The following is a 16,937-nucleotide window of genomic DNA, read 5'->3' as shown; positions in this document are numbered from 1 at the left end:
CCCCAGGGGCCACATCAAACGTGACTACCGCCAGCCCTTGGGATGACTCGGGGGCGCCCCCCCCCCCCACACCCCAGCCGCTCGGGTGTGCAGGGAGGGGGGCACACGGAAACCGTGCAGGTCCCGGCCCGGCGGCGGCGGCGGTGGTGGCGGGCGGGGTGGGCCGGGGGAAGGGAGGGGAGGGGAGGGGAGGGGAGGAGGAGGCGCCTAGAAAAGGAGGCGCGGGCCGGGAAGGTGCGGAGCGGGCCGGCGGCGGAGCGCGGAGGCGAGGCCGGGCGGCGGGGGCGCAGGAGGCGGCGCGCACCGAGCGGCCGGGGCGCGGGGAGCCGGGCCTGACGCGCCGCCCGCGCGGCTCTGCCCGTAGGTTCCCGGGCGCGCGGCCCTCGGCCCGCCGCCCGGCCCGGGCCCCGGAGCGCGGTGGAGCGGCGCCCCGAGGAGCCGGGGGCCCGCGCCCCGCGCCCCCCAGACATGGTCGGCCACCTGCATCTGCAGGGCATGGAGGAGAGCCTCAAGGAGAAGAGCCGGGAGGGCTTGCTGGACAGCCCCGACTCCGGGCTGCCCCCCAGCCCCAGCCCCAGCCCGCCCTTCTACTCCCTGGCGCCCGGCGTCCCGGACGCCCGCGCGGGGGGCGCCGGCGCGCCCTCGGAGCCCCCGGGACCCGGCGAGGCCGGAGCGGTAAGCACGCGCCTTGGCGCCGAACCCGGAACCCGCAACCCGCGCCGGGGCCCCCGCCGCACCCCCGGCCCCGGGCCCAGAAGGGGGCCCCGGGTCGGCCGGTGCCGCGCCCCCGCCCCCCCGCCCCGTACCCCAACCCCGGCGGGACCGGGGCGCGAGGCGGAGGCGGTGCAGCCCGACCCCGGGGCCTGGAATTCTCTCCCGGGCGCTGGGCCCCCCCTACGGAGTGGTTGGCCTTGCCGCCGGCCGAGGAAGGGCAGGGGAGGGACGAGCCCGGAGTCCCCAAAGAAGCTGGCTCCAGGCGGGGCGGGCTGGAGCCCCAGGCTGAAGCCTGTTGGAGACCTCCGTTCCCCGGGTCCCTTCTGCTCCTGACCCCGTCCCCTGCCGACTGTTCCAGCGCTGCGGGCCCGAGAGCTTTTTTCTTTTTCTTTTTTCTTTTTTTTTAAACCCACCCCAGACGGTAACCCTTCCTTCTCTGGATGTTGAGGGATGTTGACGTGGAGCTGAGGCGTGCCCCGGGGGGGAGAGGCCGGAACCCCAGGTCAGGAGACCCAAGAGTCTTAGTGGATCCTGGCGGCCGGACTGAGACAGGGTGGCCCGGCGGCCCGGAGTGAAGGGGGTGGGATCCGGCACCTTCCGGGCCCGGAGGAGGGACAAGATGAAATTGGGAGGTCGCTAACAATGTCGGTGGCCCTTCCTCGTTCCCGCCCGCTCGCCGCGCGTCTTAAGGTCCTTTCTGCCAAGTGTGCATGCGGGCGTGGCTCCAGCCCCACTCCACTTTTCTGGGGCCCCCGCGATGCTCGCCTGGTGCAGGGCACAGATCGCCTCCCCCCCAGCCCCCAGCTGAAAATACTCCCAGCAGCAGAAAGGAATGCGCTCCTTGCCTCCAGCCTCATGACACGAATTTCGCTGGTGCCTCCCTTGCTCCTTAGTCCCGTGGGTCCCAAACTTGGCGGGGCGTGGGCCTCCCTCGGAGATCTTTAAACAATACCCGCGCCCACCCCCCGCCTCCCACCTCCAGGCGTTCTCGTGTGATTGGGGTAGGCTCTGACCTGAGCGTCAGGACTTTGAAAACTTCCCCGGATGATTCTGATGTGCTGCGGAGTTGGGGATCCGCCGCCCGAGACCAAAATCACACGGTGAATTTGAACTTTGGGCTGGGGCGGGAGGCGCGGGAGGGGCATGAAGGACTTCTGGGGGTTGACAGAGGTGACCGACCCGGGCTGTTTGCCGTAGAATGTCTCCATCCCGCTGTCTGAAGGGGAAGCTTTCCTGCAAGAGGGTCTCCGACTTGGGACAGCTGGTTGGAGGCGTTGCACCCTGGGGAGTAAAATCGCAGAGGTGTCTTACATGACAGGGCTCGGAAAGGGACAGGGAACCAGTCTTCCCCTTTCTTCTTTGGACGACCTGGAATCCTCCTTAAGGAGGGCTTTCTGGAAGCTTTCTCTGCCAGCCAGGCCGGCCAGCATGCCTGGTTTACTTGTCTTGGCTCTTCTGGTTGATTTTATGTGTTTTCTCCCCCCACTTCCTTGCTAACCAGACCCCAGGTATGGAACCGTGCTGTCCCTGATCTTTTAATTTGGCTCGAAGGGAAACCTGGGGCCATGTCTGGACAGGTAATGATTATCTGACGTTTAGGTAGCTCTTGCCACAGGCCAGAAACTCTCCTAACCCCTCGCCTTCCTGTGGCTCACTTGCTTTCCACGATACTCCAGTGAACCGTGCGCCCTTGTTAGCCCCATTTTCCAGAGGGACAAGCTGAAGCCACTTCCCCAAGGCCACCCAGTGGGTAAGTGGCCTTGCTGGGATGGAGCCCCAGGGAGTTTGGATGCGGAGGCTCTACACTCAAACCCTACATTATGCCGCTCTTCACTAGGTAGCTAATTAACTACCTGTGTGGGTGTGTTACCTTTATTATTTTCACTAAAAACGTAATGCTTGAGGACCAATGGGGTTTGGAGGTGCTGCTTTTAATAAAAAGAGAGGCGATGGGAGCCCCGGGCAGCCTCTTGTCAGCCCCGGGGCCTGCAGCCGGGGCCCCGCCCACCTCACCCACAGGGCACCCCAGCTCCCGGTCAGGGTCAGCTCCCGCGAGCGTTGCTAATCGGGTGTTTAACAGCACCCTGCGCGCTCTCAGCACCGAGGACGCTTTCCAGGAGCGGACGTAGGCAGGATCTCGGCCGCTGATCTCTGGGGAGGGGGACAGAAGCCCGTCCTGCCTCTCGGAGCTGACGGTTTCAAATGCGCCAGCGGGGGCAGGCGGCCAGCAGGGCCCGTTTTCCTCTGGTGGCCCCTCAGTGTCATGTGCCAGGCCACGTGGGTCTGGGTTTCAGCCTCTTGTGCACAGGGTGATTCTGACCCCCAGTGCCCGGTGCTGCTTCCCCAACGCTGGTGGCCCGTGTCCCAGCGGGGGGTGGGGGAGGGGTGGGTGGCGCGTGCTGGCCCCAGTCCCCGGTCCCTGAGGTCCTCAGCGCCTCGTCGCCCCGCTTCTTCTGCGGGACTCACGTGTTAAGTCCGCTCACGCTTCATTTCATCGGGAGGCCCCGTTCCCCACCCTTCGCTTTGTTTTAAGAGGCTGGACTCGCCGTCTGGACAACGGCCCATTCATGCTGGGTGTCCGGCTGGCTGGGAGACTGTCCTCACCCAAGACATCAGAGGCACTGGGGCCAGGCTGGGTGGGAACGCACCTCCCCACCCCTCCTTGACCTTGGGATTTTCCTGCTCCCTCTTTGGAGCAGATGGTAACGTTTCTGGTGATTGCCAAAGCACACAAAGATGTAGGAATCGGTCATTCACCAACCCCCGCCCCCCCCCCGGTACTTCCTGAGCACCTACTGTGTGTTGTGTGCCGTTCTGGAGACCTGGGCGACATAGCACCGAACAGGACGTTCAAGGCCCCTGCCCTCCTGGAACTGGCGTTCTCGTGGGCGAGACAGTCACCAACTTACATGTGGCTTGATACGTGTTGTTCGGGCAAAAGGCTGCGTAAGGGTGCAGTACCATCGACGGGGTGGTCAGGAAAGTGATGGTGAACAGAAACCAGAAAAAAAATGAGGGCGTGGACTTTGTGGTCACGGGGCTGAAGTGTGTGCCAGTCCGGGGGGATGGCACGTGCAAAGGTCCTGAGGTGGGAACCAGATAGGCGCATTCAAGGAGCAGCAAGGAGGCTGGCGGAGGCCAGAGCAGGGACTTGGGAGCCAAGCTGAGGTCAGAAAGTTAACATTCCGTCTGGTCTTTTAAAAACGCGCTTGTGGTTTTTTATTTGTATCTTTCAAAAGGCATCCCGAGCCCCCACAAGCCCTCAAATTAGAAACCCAAATCAGACTTGACTGCCTAGATCCTATGCCCTGAGGAATAGGATCCGTGCGGGGCTTGCCCCCACGCGGGTGCCCTGCTCTCCTGCAGGACACGGGGATGGCCAGGGCTGCCTGTGGGCCGGAGGGCTCGCCCGTCAGCTGCTCTCATCCGGCAGATGATTGAGCCAGGCCAGGCGAGGGACCCCGCGTGAGCAAGACACAGGCCGTCCGTTCATGCTTCCCTCGAACTCCCGGCACCTGGGCCTCCAGCCCGAGGTGGGGCAGACACCCCATGTCCTCTGTCCCTCCTCCCTGGCCTGCCCGGCTGAGCTGTGGGGATCGAGGGGCACTGGGGAGCGGGACGAGCTGTCTGTGGGGGTGAGGGGGGCTGTGCATCAGACGCCGTCTCCCCCCATCCCGTGAACACGGGGGGTTCAGGGAACCAGCCCTGAAAAGCCCATGCCCTCAGGGAGGCCACAGACAGCATCTGGGGTCTCGGGCCTTGCTCTGTGGGTGCACATTTGAGAGAACAGCCGCCACTGGGGTGAGTGAGATGTGGACAGGTCTCGAGTCTGGCGCATGAGGGACCCGGCCCGTCGTGTAGTGGTGACAGGAGGCGACAGGTCGGGGCTGTTTCCTACTCGGATAGGGTTCTCCTGCCCTGGGCTCCTTCACGCATGGCTCCTGGAGCCCCATCCCATCTCCCGACTCTGTTTCTACGTCGATTGTACTTCTGAGTGGCACGCCTGAGGATTTCCCTAAGGATGAGGTTCTGGTTCCCTGGACCAGACTCCGAAGGGAGCCCTGGGGGCCAGATGTAGGCAGAACCAGAGGTTGGGAGCGAGGTTCTGCGCCCCACCCGGGAAGCTTCCCGGGACTGCCCAGCCCTTGAAGAACACCCATCGTCACAGCCGCCTCAGGATGGTGGCTGGCACCCCTCCCTCCGTGCCTCCAGGAGTCCTGGCTCTTCTCATTTCTGTTTCTGGACCGTGATGGTGAAACCAAGGATAACGGAGGGAGGTAGGGATTTAGGGGGTTTGTGCCTGGGGTTGGGAAGGATGGAAGGGTGGAAAGACAGAGGGACAGACGAATGAATGCTTGCACAGATGGCTGGCTGGCTGGATGGATGGATAAATGGATGGATGGACGGATGGATGGATAAATGGATGGATGGATGGACAGATGGATGGATAAATGGATGGATGGATGGACAGATGGATGGATAAATGGATGGATGGATGGATGGACGGATGGATGGATAAATGGATGGATGGATGGACAGATGGATGGATAAATGGATGGATGGATGGATGGATGGTTGGATGGACAGATGGATGGACGGATGGATGGATAAATGGATGGATGGATGGACGGATGGATGGATAAATGGATGGATGGACGGATGGACGGATGGATGGATAAATGGATGGATGGATGGATGGATGGACGGATAAATGGATGGATGGATGGATGGATGGGTGGATGGATGGATGGGTGGATGGATGGACGGATGGACGCATGGATAAATGGATGGACGGATGGACAGATGGACAGATGGATGGATTAACAAGTCTACAGATGGATGGATGGATGGACAGGTGAACTGAGACAGAGGTCAGTCCCCACGGCCCCCTTGCGGGCTCATGGGTGTGTCCCCGACTAGTGACGGTGTGAGCAAACCCAGGTGGAAGAGGGCCAGGTGTGTGAGGCCAAGGTGGGAGGAGCCCATCTGCGGAAAGGGAGGTTGGGAGGAGGGAGGGGAGGAAGAGCCAGAAACACTGGGGCCTCTGTTCAGCCCCTGTCTGCTTAGCCCGGGATGAATCGGCCTCTGGCAAGGTCCCTGGCAGCCCCTCGTCTCAGCCTCAGCGGCAGGCCCACCTGTGTGAGAGGCTCTCTCGAGCTTTCGTCTGAAAAGGAGACAAAGCAGCCCACACCCCCCCAGGCGCTCCGGAGGGGAGGGGGGCCAGCAGGGAGCACCTTCTGGGGACAAATGGCTTTCACTGGCCGGCAGAACCTTCGGGTGCCTGTGCTGGCTTCCTGGGCCCGTGTGGCCAAGTCATAGCCCGGGGCTCAAAACGACAGCCATTCCCTCTCGCAGTTTCGGAGCCAGAGGTCCGAAGGCAGGTGTCAGCCGGGCCACACTCCCTCCAAAGGCTCCGGGGGCGGGCCGCTCTCGTGCGTCTGTCCTAGCTTTCGGCGGTGGCCGGCTGGTGTCCAAATCCTGCCCCGTCTCCACGTGGCTGTCCACCCTGTGTGTGCGTCCCGTGGTTTTCCTCGTACGAGGACACCCATCACTGGATTTGGGGCCCGGCCTTGTCCAGGAGGAGGAGCTCATCTTAACTTGATCGTATTTGCAAAGACCCTATTTTCCAAATAGGTCACATACTTTGTGGGGGTCACAAGCCAACCTGCCACCCACCCTGCTGCTGGCTCGGGTCTGGCCGGCTGTCCCAGGCACAGGCTGGGCCTTGAGCCCTGCCTCCAGCCTGCTGTTTGTGTTTGCTTAGTCTTGCTGCTCTGGGTATCAGACCCCGGGCCTGTGGGGGTCTGCGCTGGGCCCATGACGCTTCCTGACTCTCCAGGGAGTGCTCTGCTCCGTTCGGGGTCTCCTGGGCTCCCCCAGCCAGGCCCGTCCAACTCCTCTCTTGTGCCATGTGGCAGAAGGGCAGTGAGCCCAAGGAACCCCCTCCTCAACTGTCCTGGGGTTTGCCACGTTGCCCGAGGCCTTTCCTAAGGAGCGTGAGAACCCCTGAATGTCTCCTCCTTGGATCACTGTCCTCATGGGTGAAGGTTCAAGGGCAGCAAATCCCAAATGCACACCGAAGACGATCAGGTTTATTTCGAATAGCAACGAAAGCCATCACAGGCCGTTGAGGTCAGTGACCCGGAGACTGGGCCGTTTTAGCTGTTGCAAATGTTCCATGTGGCTTTGGTGAGGACACGTCTCCCCCGTGTCACCGGCCGAGGAGGGGGGATATCCCTGGTGGTCCCTCTCTCTCCAGGAGCAGTGGGGGGGGGGGGGCCCTGGACCCCTCCTGCTGTCACACGTGCTCCCCTGGTGGGGCTTGTAGCTCCCTGATGGAACCGAAAGCTCGTGGCCGCCGGGCGTCACCCGGGGCCGGGCACCAACACCGCTGAGCTGTCCCTGCGTGTCCCTGGCAGCCGGGCCGGGACCCCCGGTCGGGCTGGGCTGTCGCCGCATGGCACCGAGCTCTCACAACCCAGCAGTTATCTTTCTTGGCGGTGCCGTGGGCCGTGGCTGTAGGGCAGCCAGGAGAGGCGTGCCCCAAAGCCCCCGGGTGCGTCCGTACCTGGGCCAGCGAGCGTTTGCCCTCGCCCCGGCCGCTCCCGGGGAGGGCGCGTGAGTCACAGGCTGAGGCAGGTGGTGCCTCCGGCTCCTGCTCCCTCTGAGGCCCGCCCTGGTCCCCCCACCCGCCACCTGCCCGGGAGACCAGAGGGCCAGCCTGCTCCCCAGGCTACAGCGGGGGCCTCCCAGCTGGGGGCTGGACCAGCTGTGCCCATCCATCCATCCACCGGGGTGCAGGGGGCAGCATCCAGGGGGTCTGGGCTGGTCCTGTCTCATCCGTGCATGGGACTCCCTCGGTCCTCCCCTGCCTCCCAGAGCCGCAAAGGGACCTGAATCCCACCAGGTCCCTGGCCAGCCCTGTGGTGTAGGCCTCACAAATGGCACAGCCTCATTTTATAGGTGGACAGACTGAGGCACAGACAGCAGCCGGCTGAGGGGCTCCCAGTGGGTTCTCTTTAGGGTAGAACAAGAATTCAGGCTTCCGGGGGGAAAGATCTGGGGGGCGGGTGAGGGCAGTGGGCTGCCTGGGGGCTTCCTTTGCTCCAGGCAGGCCCATGGCTGGTCCAGGAGGCACAGCAGCTGCGGGCCCACCCCTTCCCCAGCCTCTCCCCGTCCCCCACTCCCAGTGACTCTCAGCAGAATGTGACCCGGTGTCCGAGGAGCCTTCTGGGGCCAGCGGCGTGCTTCCTTGGCCGTGAGACTTGCTTTCCTTGCCCCCGCTCCAGGCTGGCCAGATTCCGTGGGGCTGGCTGGCATTGCCATTTTGCTGTTCACATAACCCTGCATCCAGAAAGACTCAGCTTCGAGCTTCCGGACAGGCCGGTGGCGGCCGGGGAGGCCAAGGGCTGCGGGCTGCCGCTGTCTTCCCTTTGTGTCTGTCCCTGGAGCCCCGCAGGGCTGTCCTGGGGCCTCGGCGGTGACTTCTGGAGCCGTCTGGCCACCCAGGCCCGCTGGATGCCAGCCCGTGTCTGGGTTCTCGCTGGCTTCTCCGATCTCTTGTGCAGCACTTCCAGTTTGGGTCGGTTTTAGATGTTTTTCCACTGGGGCCCTTTGGAAAACCGTGCCCAGAGCTCCAGCCTCCCCGCCCAGCCTGTGAAGTGAGCCTTGTCTCCTCTCCTGGCAGCCAGTCGGGGAGCGAGATCCGGCCGGAATGGGGCTGCTCTCGCGGGGCGCTCGGGGAGCCACCAGAAGGTCCGGCAGGTTTCTTTATCCTGGGCCGACCCCAGGGGGATCGAACTGGTCCGCTCCGAGAGCGCGTCGAAGGCCCTGCCTCGCCGAGCTATCTTCCCTGCTCCCCAGCTCGGGAGTGAGTCTTTCCCACTCCCCCTCGTAGGGGAGGGGTGGGGAGAGCAGCGTGGAGTGATTGAAACCAGCCTCAGGCTTCCTCACTCTGTTTCCAGTCCTTCCACTGATCTGGACAGAAGAAACCCCTCCAGAAACCTTAGCGCCCGTGTTCCCATCCCCTCACACGCCTGCCTCATCTGTTTTCTTCCGTGGCCGCGTGTCATCCGCTCTTGAACAAGAAAGAGGCGCCCTGAGAGGCGCTGTGCCGCATCCAACCCACACCGGGTCTGGTACCCGGTAGGCGTTCGGCCCACTGTAGGTGCTCAGCAAACAGCGGGTGCTCAGCAGACACGTGTACACCTTTGCGAAAACGCCAGTCTGTAGATAGTGCCTTTGGGGAGAGAGCATTCTTTTTAAAAGCATCAAGTCACGGAGTTTCAGAGCCGGGTCAGTTGGCTCAACCAGAGGAGCCAGGGAGGATGCCAGAAGTGCCTCAAATCTTGTCACTGCCCCCCCCCCTTTAAATTCAGTCTGGAAGGTAGAAGCAACGTCAACTCAGAGCTGACAAGGGTGTGGCTTGTGCCCGTCTCCAGGGAGGACTCCCCACCCCGAACCTTCATGTGAGGGAGGACTCCTGATACAGCCAGTTTTTAAACAGTGCTTACTGGGTGCCAGGCACGGAGTCCGTGCTTGGACTCAGGCCTCACTGCGACCTGTCACCCACTTCAGGCACCAGGAGGCCGCTGGCCAGAGAGGGGGGTTGTCTGCCCCGAGTCACAAGGGGTATCGGCTTCCCATTGCTGCCGTGACAGACGGCCGCGTGGTGGCTTATAGCAACTGAAATGTATTCCTTCACGGTTCCAAAAAGTCAGACGTCTACAGTGGGTCTTACGGGCTAAAATCGAGGACTGGTTCCGCTCCTTTCTGGAAGGGCCCAGGGGAGAATTGTTCCTTGTCTTTTTCACCTTCCAGAGGCTGCCTGAATCCCTTGGCTGGCGGCCCCTTCCCCCCATCCTGAGGCAACAGTGCAGCATTTGCAATCTGACTCCGGCCCCCTGCCTCTCTTGGGTGAGGACACCCCCCCTGCCATCACCCCGGGCCGCCAGGTAGCCCAGGGGCCCCTCCCCATCTCAGGCCCCCTGACCTTAGCACATCACAGTTCTTGGGTACATTAGGGCATGCACATCTGTGGGGCGTTACTCCACCCGCCGTGCCCAGGAAGGGGCAGACGTTGGCCCTTTGTGGGCCGCTCACTCTGTAAATGCCAGCGAGGCATGGGGCACTCTGGAACACTGTGACGGGCCGGGGAGGGGCTTCGAGTACCCTGTCCACAGGCGGATACCCCACAGGCTTGGACCTGGCCTCGGGGCTAACAAGTCAGCGGGGCTTCTTGGCACGTGTGAGTTCTCAATTCTCAACGGCACAGGCGCTGGGGGGGTGCCCAGCCCTGGGTTAGACAGCCCCTCGGGTCCCGAACCTTACAGAGCCCCCGGCCTGGGGGTGACAGACACGCAAAGGGGTCACGGCAATGGAGGCAGCAGATGGGAGCCCCAGGGACCCCGGAGAGGGCGTGGGGAGGCAGGGAGGTGATGCCTGGGTTGAGCCGCACCGGACTGAGCGAGAAGGAACCAGAAAGACATTCCCAGTGCAGGAAGCAGCACGAACCAAGGCACAGAGGCAGCGGGAGCGTGGCCGAGGGATACGCGGGCGGAGGCCCGGGCAGGAAGTGCCCTGATCCTGTGTGCGAAGGGCAAAGCCTGCTCTGAGCGTCGTCACAGGGCAGGTCCTGGGGCCCCGGTGCCGGTCCCACGGGTGAGAGAGAGAGCCCGGGAGCAGGAGTGAGATCGTGGACCGTGGAGCCAGACCCCAGGGTTCGGACCCTCGTTCTGCCTCTTCCTGGCTGTATGGCCTCGAGCAAGTTCGTCACTCTGGGCCTCTGTTTCAGCATCTATAAAATGGGGGTCCAACGTAGCTCTCCTGTGGATGAGCGAACGCACGGAGAGCGCCCAGAGCTCGGAAAGCATCGGCGGGCCGCTGTGACTTATCCTCATCCAGGCGAGGGCCGGGAGGACCTGGGCGGGGCGGGGGGGGGGGGGGACGGGAGCAGGAAATCTCAAGCTGGTCCCGTCTTGTCCCCCGTAGGGGCGGGGGCTGGCCTGCGGGCTGAGCCCTCACTCCTGTGTACGAGGTCCCTCCAAACAGTAGGTAAACGAATACCCTTTAGAACGGTATGGTCCAAGAGAGCGTCCTGCCGTAGGGAGAATGTTCTAGATCTGCAACGGACCACGACCGCCTGTGCCTGGGAGCACTCGTAGGGCAGCCAGGGCAACCGAGGAACGGGATTTGTCATTTGCCGGTTTTTCATCAGGCTAAACCGCGGTCACCCCATGCAGCTAAGCGGCCACCGCCGCGGGCAGGGCAGCCCCAGAGCAGCGACCCCAGAGCGTGGGGGTTTTAGGAGGGGACTGAAAAGCTCCCTCCGAGTGGGTCAGGTGTAGGCACGCGATTTACACGTGACCCCAGGCTTCGAGGACAGACCCGCCTCGGGCGGGGCTCCGGCAGGCGTTGGAGCGAAAAGGAAGGCGAGTCAGTTCTGAAGACTGAGCCCAGGTGGAAAGGGGACACGGCAGGGGCCGGGGACTGGGCAGCGACGGACGGGCACCCGGGGGACTCGGCTCCCCCCGTCCCCCTCCCCGGTGGGTCCCAGCAGGCGGAGCGGGGCAGGAGGTGTGCTGGTGTCGGGCGCTGTGCGGGGCTGGGTCCCGGGACACGCGACCCGTGGGGCCAGGGTTCAACCCCGCTTCGTCCTTGAGATCCCATGTCAGGGGTCACTTCTGCGGGGAAGCCCTCCTCGATCTCCCGATGGTCAACGCCCCCTCTTCCCGGGGCCCTCGGAGCCCCAGTGACTGCCGCCCTCACCACAGTTGGGATGTTAGCCTGCGTGGGGGACCGTTTGCAGACTAGAGGAGGATCCAGGCGGCGAGCCCCATAGGAGCAAGGACACTGATCCTCTGTTCACCGTGGCAGCACAGCGCGGACCCCAGGACAGCACGTAGGCGCTCAGTACGTGAGCCGAAGGAAAGACCCACAGCCGTGTCCCCCGCCCGAGCTCACCGAGTGCTCGGCGTGGGCCCGTGGAGTCAGAGCAGACGCGGGCCGGGGGGTGGCCTGGCGTGGGGACGACGGCTACACGGCCTGGGCTACTTACACCGGGTAATGCTGTGTAACAAACATCCCCGAATGTGCAGTGGGACCCAGACGGCAGAGGTTTCCTTCTGGCCGTCCCTCCGTGTTCATCGCGGGCTGACCGTGATGTCGAGACCCCGGTGGTCTGCCTTTCAGAGGAACTGGGGGGTCTCAGGCGACACGGCCTCCATCTTGAGCCTTCTGCCAGAAGGCAAGGTCGGCCGCAGAGGCCCTCACGCTGGCGTGACATCCCGGGCCCGGAGGTGACATGTGTCACAGGCACCTGTGTGCGCCCCTCCCCCACAGGGGGCTGGGAAGCGTGGCTGCCCGCACACAGGGGGGGACGGCAGAGGGCTGCAGCTCGCTCACGGCCGGGCTGGTGTTTGAGCCTCGCTGGCCACGCTGGGAAGTAAACGAGGGAGGAGAGAGGGCTGAGTGCTGGCGTGCGGACATGTGCAGACCCCGGCTCCAGGCCCCCTCCCCCGCAGCCGGGGTCCCAACGTCTCTGACCTAAGGAATGGGGTGAAGTATGGCTTGAGGTTGTGGCCGAGCCCCGGGGGGACCGCCGTGAGCTACCTTAGAAGGTCCTAGGGGGAGCGGCTCCTGGTCCTTTATGAGTCAGGTTTCAGCCACTTCCTGAGGATGTTCCCACCTGCGTGTCCCTCCCAGCAGATGTATCACAGCCCCGGGGCGCAGGGGGCGGGTGCTGCCCTCAGCCTCGGGCTGCGCTAGGCAGGGCCAGGAGCGAGGACCACCCGGTTTCAGCGTCTCGCGAGCTCCCAGCTACGGCGTCACCAGAGGGCGGCCTGCGGGGCCCTGAGCTCAGACCCCTCCTGTGTGGTGTGAGCTGGGGGTTGCAGAAAGAGGCCCTTCCCACATCCCTACGTGTAGGTGTCTGGGAACCGGTGGGGGCGGGGGGCAGGCCAGTGGGTGGGGAGCCGTGGGCCGTGCCAGGGACCCCACAGGGCAGGCTTCTGGACCGACCCAGGGCTGGGGCGGCCCCCTTGTGCCCAGTGGGGAGCTGAGGCCACGGTCCCAAAGGGCTGCGTAACCCCGTGTCCGTGGCTCTCCCCGCAGCCCCCGGCCCTGCCCCCGAGTTCCCCAGCGCTCGAGATGAGGCCCCGGATGCTGCCTGTGTCCTTCGGGGAGAGCATTGAGGTGCATCCGGAGCCCACGCACGAGATCCGGTGAGTGGGGCTGCTGGGCGGGGTGGGGGCGCGGCAGGTGCCGTCTAGGGTGCGGGGACCGGCCTGCGGGCCCAGTAGGCTCCCCCCAACTCTGAGCGCTGCTCCCTGAGGAGGCAAGACCATGTACGTGGCCACAGACTGTGACCCGAGGGTCCCTTCTCTGTCCCCTGTGCTCCAGGTCTGCATCCGGCCACATCCCCACCACCCTTCTCCCCAAGTCTGGCTGATTTTATTTTAATCCAACCTTCCAGAATGTCTGCACCATGGCCAACACTCACACGCCCAACGTGCCTCCCTCCCTCCCTCCTCCCGCCCTGCCAGATTTCTCTGGTATCTGTGACTGAACCACACAGGCAACGCGAGACCCCCTTTTCAGCGCAGGCTGCCCCAGGGGTCACGTGAACGCGGGCTTCCTCTGTGTGCCTGGGACCGTAGCTCTCCTTTGTCTACTCAGGAGTCCTCGTACTGCACGTGGCTTAGGGGTGTCCCACGTGCAGGACATCCGGGTTAGGTGACCCCGCCGGGAGCTTTCCTCCACGGTTCTGCCCTCCTAAGAGGGCGTCTGAGGCTCAGCGTTCCAGAAGGTGGAGTCCAGGGGCCATGGGTCCCGCCCGCATAGCCACAGGACTCTCAGACGGATTTGTCCACGTCACCCTGGGCCAGCCAGGGAGACCCTGCCTCCTGCCCCTCCAGCTCTGGAAGTGGTCGCAGGAGACAGATGGCTCTACTCTACAGTTTGTTCTCCCCTCGTTATTTAAATGCCAACTGAGATTTTCAGCCGCCCCCTCGAGGGTGGATGAGGGCTGCCTTGTTCCCTTCTGGAACTGATCATCTGTGGGGGTGCGGTGGGGGACGGGGGGCTTATCATCTGTGGGGGTGCAGTGGGGGATGGGGAGTTTATCTGTGGGGGCGTGGTGGGGGTGGGGGGCTTATCTGTGGGGGTGCGGTGAGGATCGAGGGGAGCTGATCACCTGTAGGGGTGGGGTGGGGGACGAAGCTAAAACCCCCACCCTTGGGCGACTTTTGCTTCCAGTTTGGTTCTGGGAGTTCTGGAAGCACGGGCTGTGGGCCACTGACAGGGGCTGCTGGTCACTCATAGGGAGGGAGTCGCTCATCTAGGGGGTGCTGAGGCTGCTTTGGGGGAAACTTATTTTGATGTCATTTCCAACTTTCAGAAAAGTTGCAGGGAGGGGACGAGGAGCCCCCGTGTGCTCCGTTAAACGGATTCACTGGTTTGCGTTTTGGCCCGTTTGCTCCAACATCTGCAAACTCTCCCCTTCTACGTAGAAGAAACTTTTTTTCTGACCCATTTGAGAGGAAGTTGGTGGCATCCTAGATCTAGTGCCCTTCCTAAGAACAGGGACATCCTCTCACGTAGTGACAGAAGGCCGTCAAGCTCAGCACGGTCGAGGGCAGAACCCCACCGCCCTCCTCCTCCCTGCACAGTCACGTTTCATCCATTGTCCCCAAATGTCCTCTTAGGGCATACTTTTAGCCCAACTCGGCATCCAAGCGGGATCACCTGTTGCACTGAGCGGTCCCACCTCTTTCCAGCCCTTTCTCCAAGCTGGCAAGCCCCCTCTGCCCTTCTTTGGCCTGTGGCCTCGACATCTGGGAAGAGCCCGGTGGTGTGGAGGGTCCGGTTCACGGAGCTCCCGGCCCTGGACCGCGCGGGGGCGGGGGGACCGGGGGGGGGGGGGGGAGAGGCGGCCGGGGTGACGGGCCCGCCCCCGTCCCGGGCTCACCCTGCCTCTTCCGCCCGCCCCGCCCCAGCTGCAACTCCGAGGTCAAGTACGCCTCCGAGAGGCACTTCCGGGACAATGTCTTCTACGCGCCCGTGCCCACGGTCACGGCCTACAGCGAGACCATCGTGGCGGCGCCCAACTGCACGTGGCGCAACTACCGCAGCCAGCTGACCCTGGAGCCGCGGCCCCGCGCCCTGCACTTCCGCAGCACCACCATCATCTTCCCCAAGCGCGCCAGGAACACTTTCCGGACCACCCTGCACTGCAGCCTGGGCCGGCCCAGCCGCCGGTTCACGTCCAGCGTGCAGCTCCAGCTCCTCCTGGGGCCCGCGGCGCTCTGACGGGGCGGGGCCGCCCACCCCCGACCCCGCAGCGACCTTGGGCTGGGGGGGCCCCAAGGACGGACCGCGTGGCTCAGCCTGGAGCCGGGCGCGAGGGAGGTGGGGTGGACTCGGTGAACACATCTGTTCCGTGGGCACGACAGCGGGGGACGCGGCATGGGCGTGGCTCCCCGAAGCGCTCCGGGCCGGGGCGGGGGGAGGGGCTTGCGGTAGGTGGGGTGCCCCCCCCCCCCGGGGGGCCCCGAGAGAAGAAGGCGTGCGACCGCGGCGGGCCCTTAGGGCGGAGACCAGCCTCGGCCGGAGGGACTGGCGCCGCCCCCCGAGACCCCGGCCACCCCGTCTGACCGGGGCTGGTGGCCTGGCTCCCAGGCCACGTGCCGTCCAGACACCCCGGCGTCCTGGGAAGAGGGGTCTCCAGAGCGGGCCTTCCGCTGGGCGCGCAGCTCGGCTAGAGGGCCCGGGCCGAGCGCCCTCTGGTGGCGGCTGAGCCAGGAGGGCGGGCAAAGGCCAGCCGTGAGGCCAGGGCCGGCGCTGGTAGAGATCTTGCCGGAGCTGTTGGCCGTGTGCCGGGGCAGAGGCTTTCGGGCACGGCCCGCCTGAATTGAGGCCTTGGCGCTCCGCGTCGGGAGCCTCGCCCCCAGGGCGTCCCTGCTAACCTCTGTCCGCGCAACCTCTCCAGGATCAGGACTCTCGCGCCAGAGCCTTCCCGCCAGGCGCCAAGGGGAGGCATCGAAGCTCTCGGAACGTCCGCCGTCACCTGCGTGGGGCTCCGGGCCCAGCTGCTTAAAGAGATGCCGTGGCGGTGGCTGCCCTGAGTCAGGCCGCCCGGTTCCACACGCGGTGATTCCACAGGCGCTGTCCCCAGTGCTGCTGGGCCCCCGTCGCACGTGCTGCCAGGGCAGGCGGGGAGCCGGGGGCCACGGTCTGGTGCTGCCCCGGACGGGTGCCCCAGAAACTCCCCAGTGTGGCCTCGGAGGGGCCCTCTGGCCTGAATGGACCCAGTGGGTAAGGGGACTCCCCTCCCACTCCCTTGTTCATCCCCCCGACAGGGGCAGAAAGGCTCTCCCACATGGTGGGGGTGGGGGTGAGAGAACAATCCGGAGCCTACGTCCAAGAGAGGCAAGTGCCTGATCTATTTTTGTATATCTACACCCGGTGCATGTTCTCTCCAGAGAGTCCGATTAACAAAAATAACTTAAGAACTTGATTGATTATCTTAATAAAATGTGCAGACCCAGAGAGGCTCCCTGTTCTGTGTTCCCGAGCCCCTCGGATCCCATGGGGTGGGGCAGGTTTTCACAGGCCCCCGTGCTCTGCGGCCGCCCCCCTGTTCCCACCTGGCCGTAGCTTCCCCTTGGCTTCTCCTCTGCTCACGGGGAGCAGGGCGGTATACTCAGAAGGCACAGACCCCTGTGCCCAGCGTGCACTGGCTTCCCCCAAGGGCCAGTGCCAGGCCCCACCCTGGGACTTGGGTCTGGGGGCGGTTCTGGGGTGGGAGGCCTTGGGACTCTGCATTCGTTGGTGCCCAGGTGCTTTGTGTTCTGCGTCCCAGCCCCCTGCGCTGATGCCCCCGGAGAAGGGCCCCAGCCGCCTCTGCAAAGAAGCTGGTCCCAACCCACGTTAACACTTGTTTGTCTCCGTCTTGTCCATACCTCTGGAGGGGCCTCCGGGGCCCCGACTGTCCGTGCAGTTAGGGAGACACACGGCGGCCAAAGGACAGCGGCCTCTGGGAATCAGAACGTCAGACTGGAATGTGCCCCAGAGGGGCGCACAGCCTCAGAGAGCCCAGCCGGTGTCGGGTCGGGCTTCTGCGTGGACGCGCACGCTGGGGGCTGCTTTGTGCCTAACGAATTCAGATGTACAAGCTGGACTGCGATCCCAGCGCTGATCTGCCTCGCCACCTGAGGGGAAAATGG

General features: G+C 64.2%; 1 protein-coding gene across 1 annotated transcript; it reads left to right on the top strand.

Moving 5' to 3' along the window:
- The first annotated feature begins 248 nt into the window (after nt 1-248).
- LOC123587456 (refilin-A-like) lies at nt 249-16,258 on the top strand. The gene is made up of 3 exons (XM_045457262.1): nt 249-675; nt 12,826-12,935; nt 14,709-16,258. The coding sequence occupies exons 1-3, from the start codon at nt 469-471 to the stop codon at nt 15,019-15,021; spliced, it is 630 nt and encodes a 209-aa protein (XP_045313218.1). The 5' UTR covers nt 249-468; the 3' UTR covers nt 15,022-16,258.
- Nucleotides 16,259-16,937: the final 679 nt, after the last annotated feature.

Source organism: Leopardus geoffroyi, chromosome D3 (genome assembly GCF_018350155.1).
Source record: "Leopardus geoffroyi isolate Oge1 chromosome D3, O.geoffroyi_Oge1_pat1.0, whole genome shotgun sequence".
Classification (NCBI taxonomy): domain Eukaryota; kingdom Metazoa; phylum Chordata; class Mammalia; order Carnivora; family Felidae; genus Leopardus; species Leopardus geoffroyi.
This window is presented reverse-complemented; position numbering and strand designations above follow the sequence as displayed.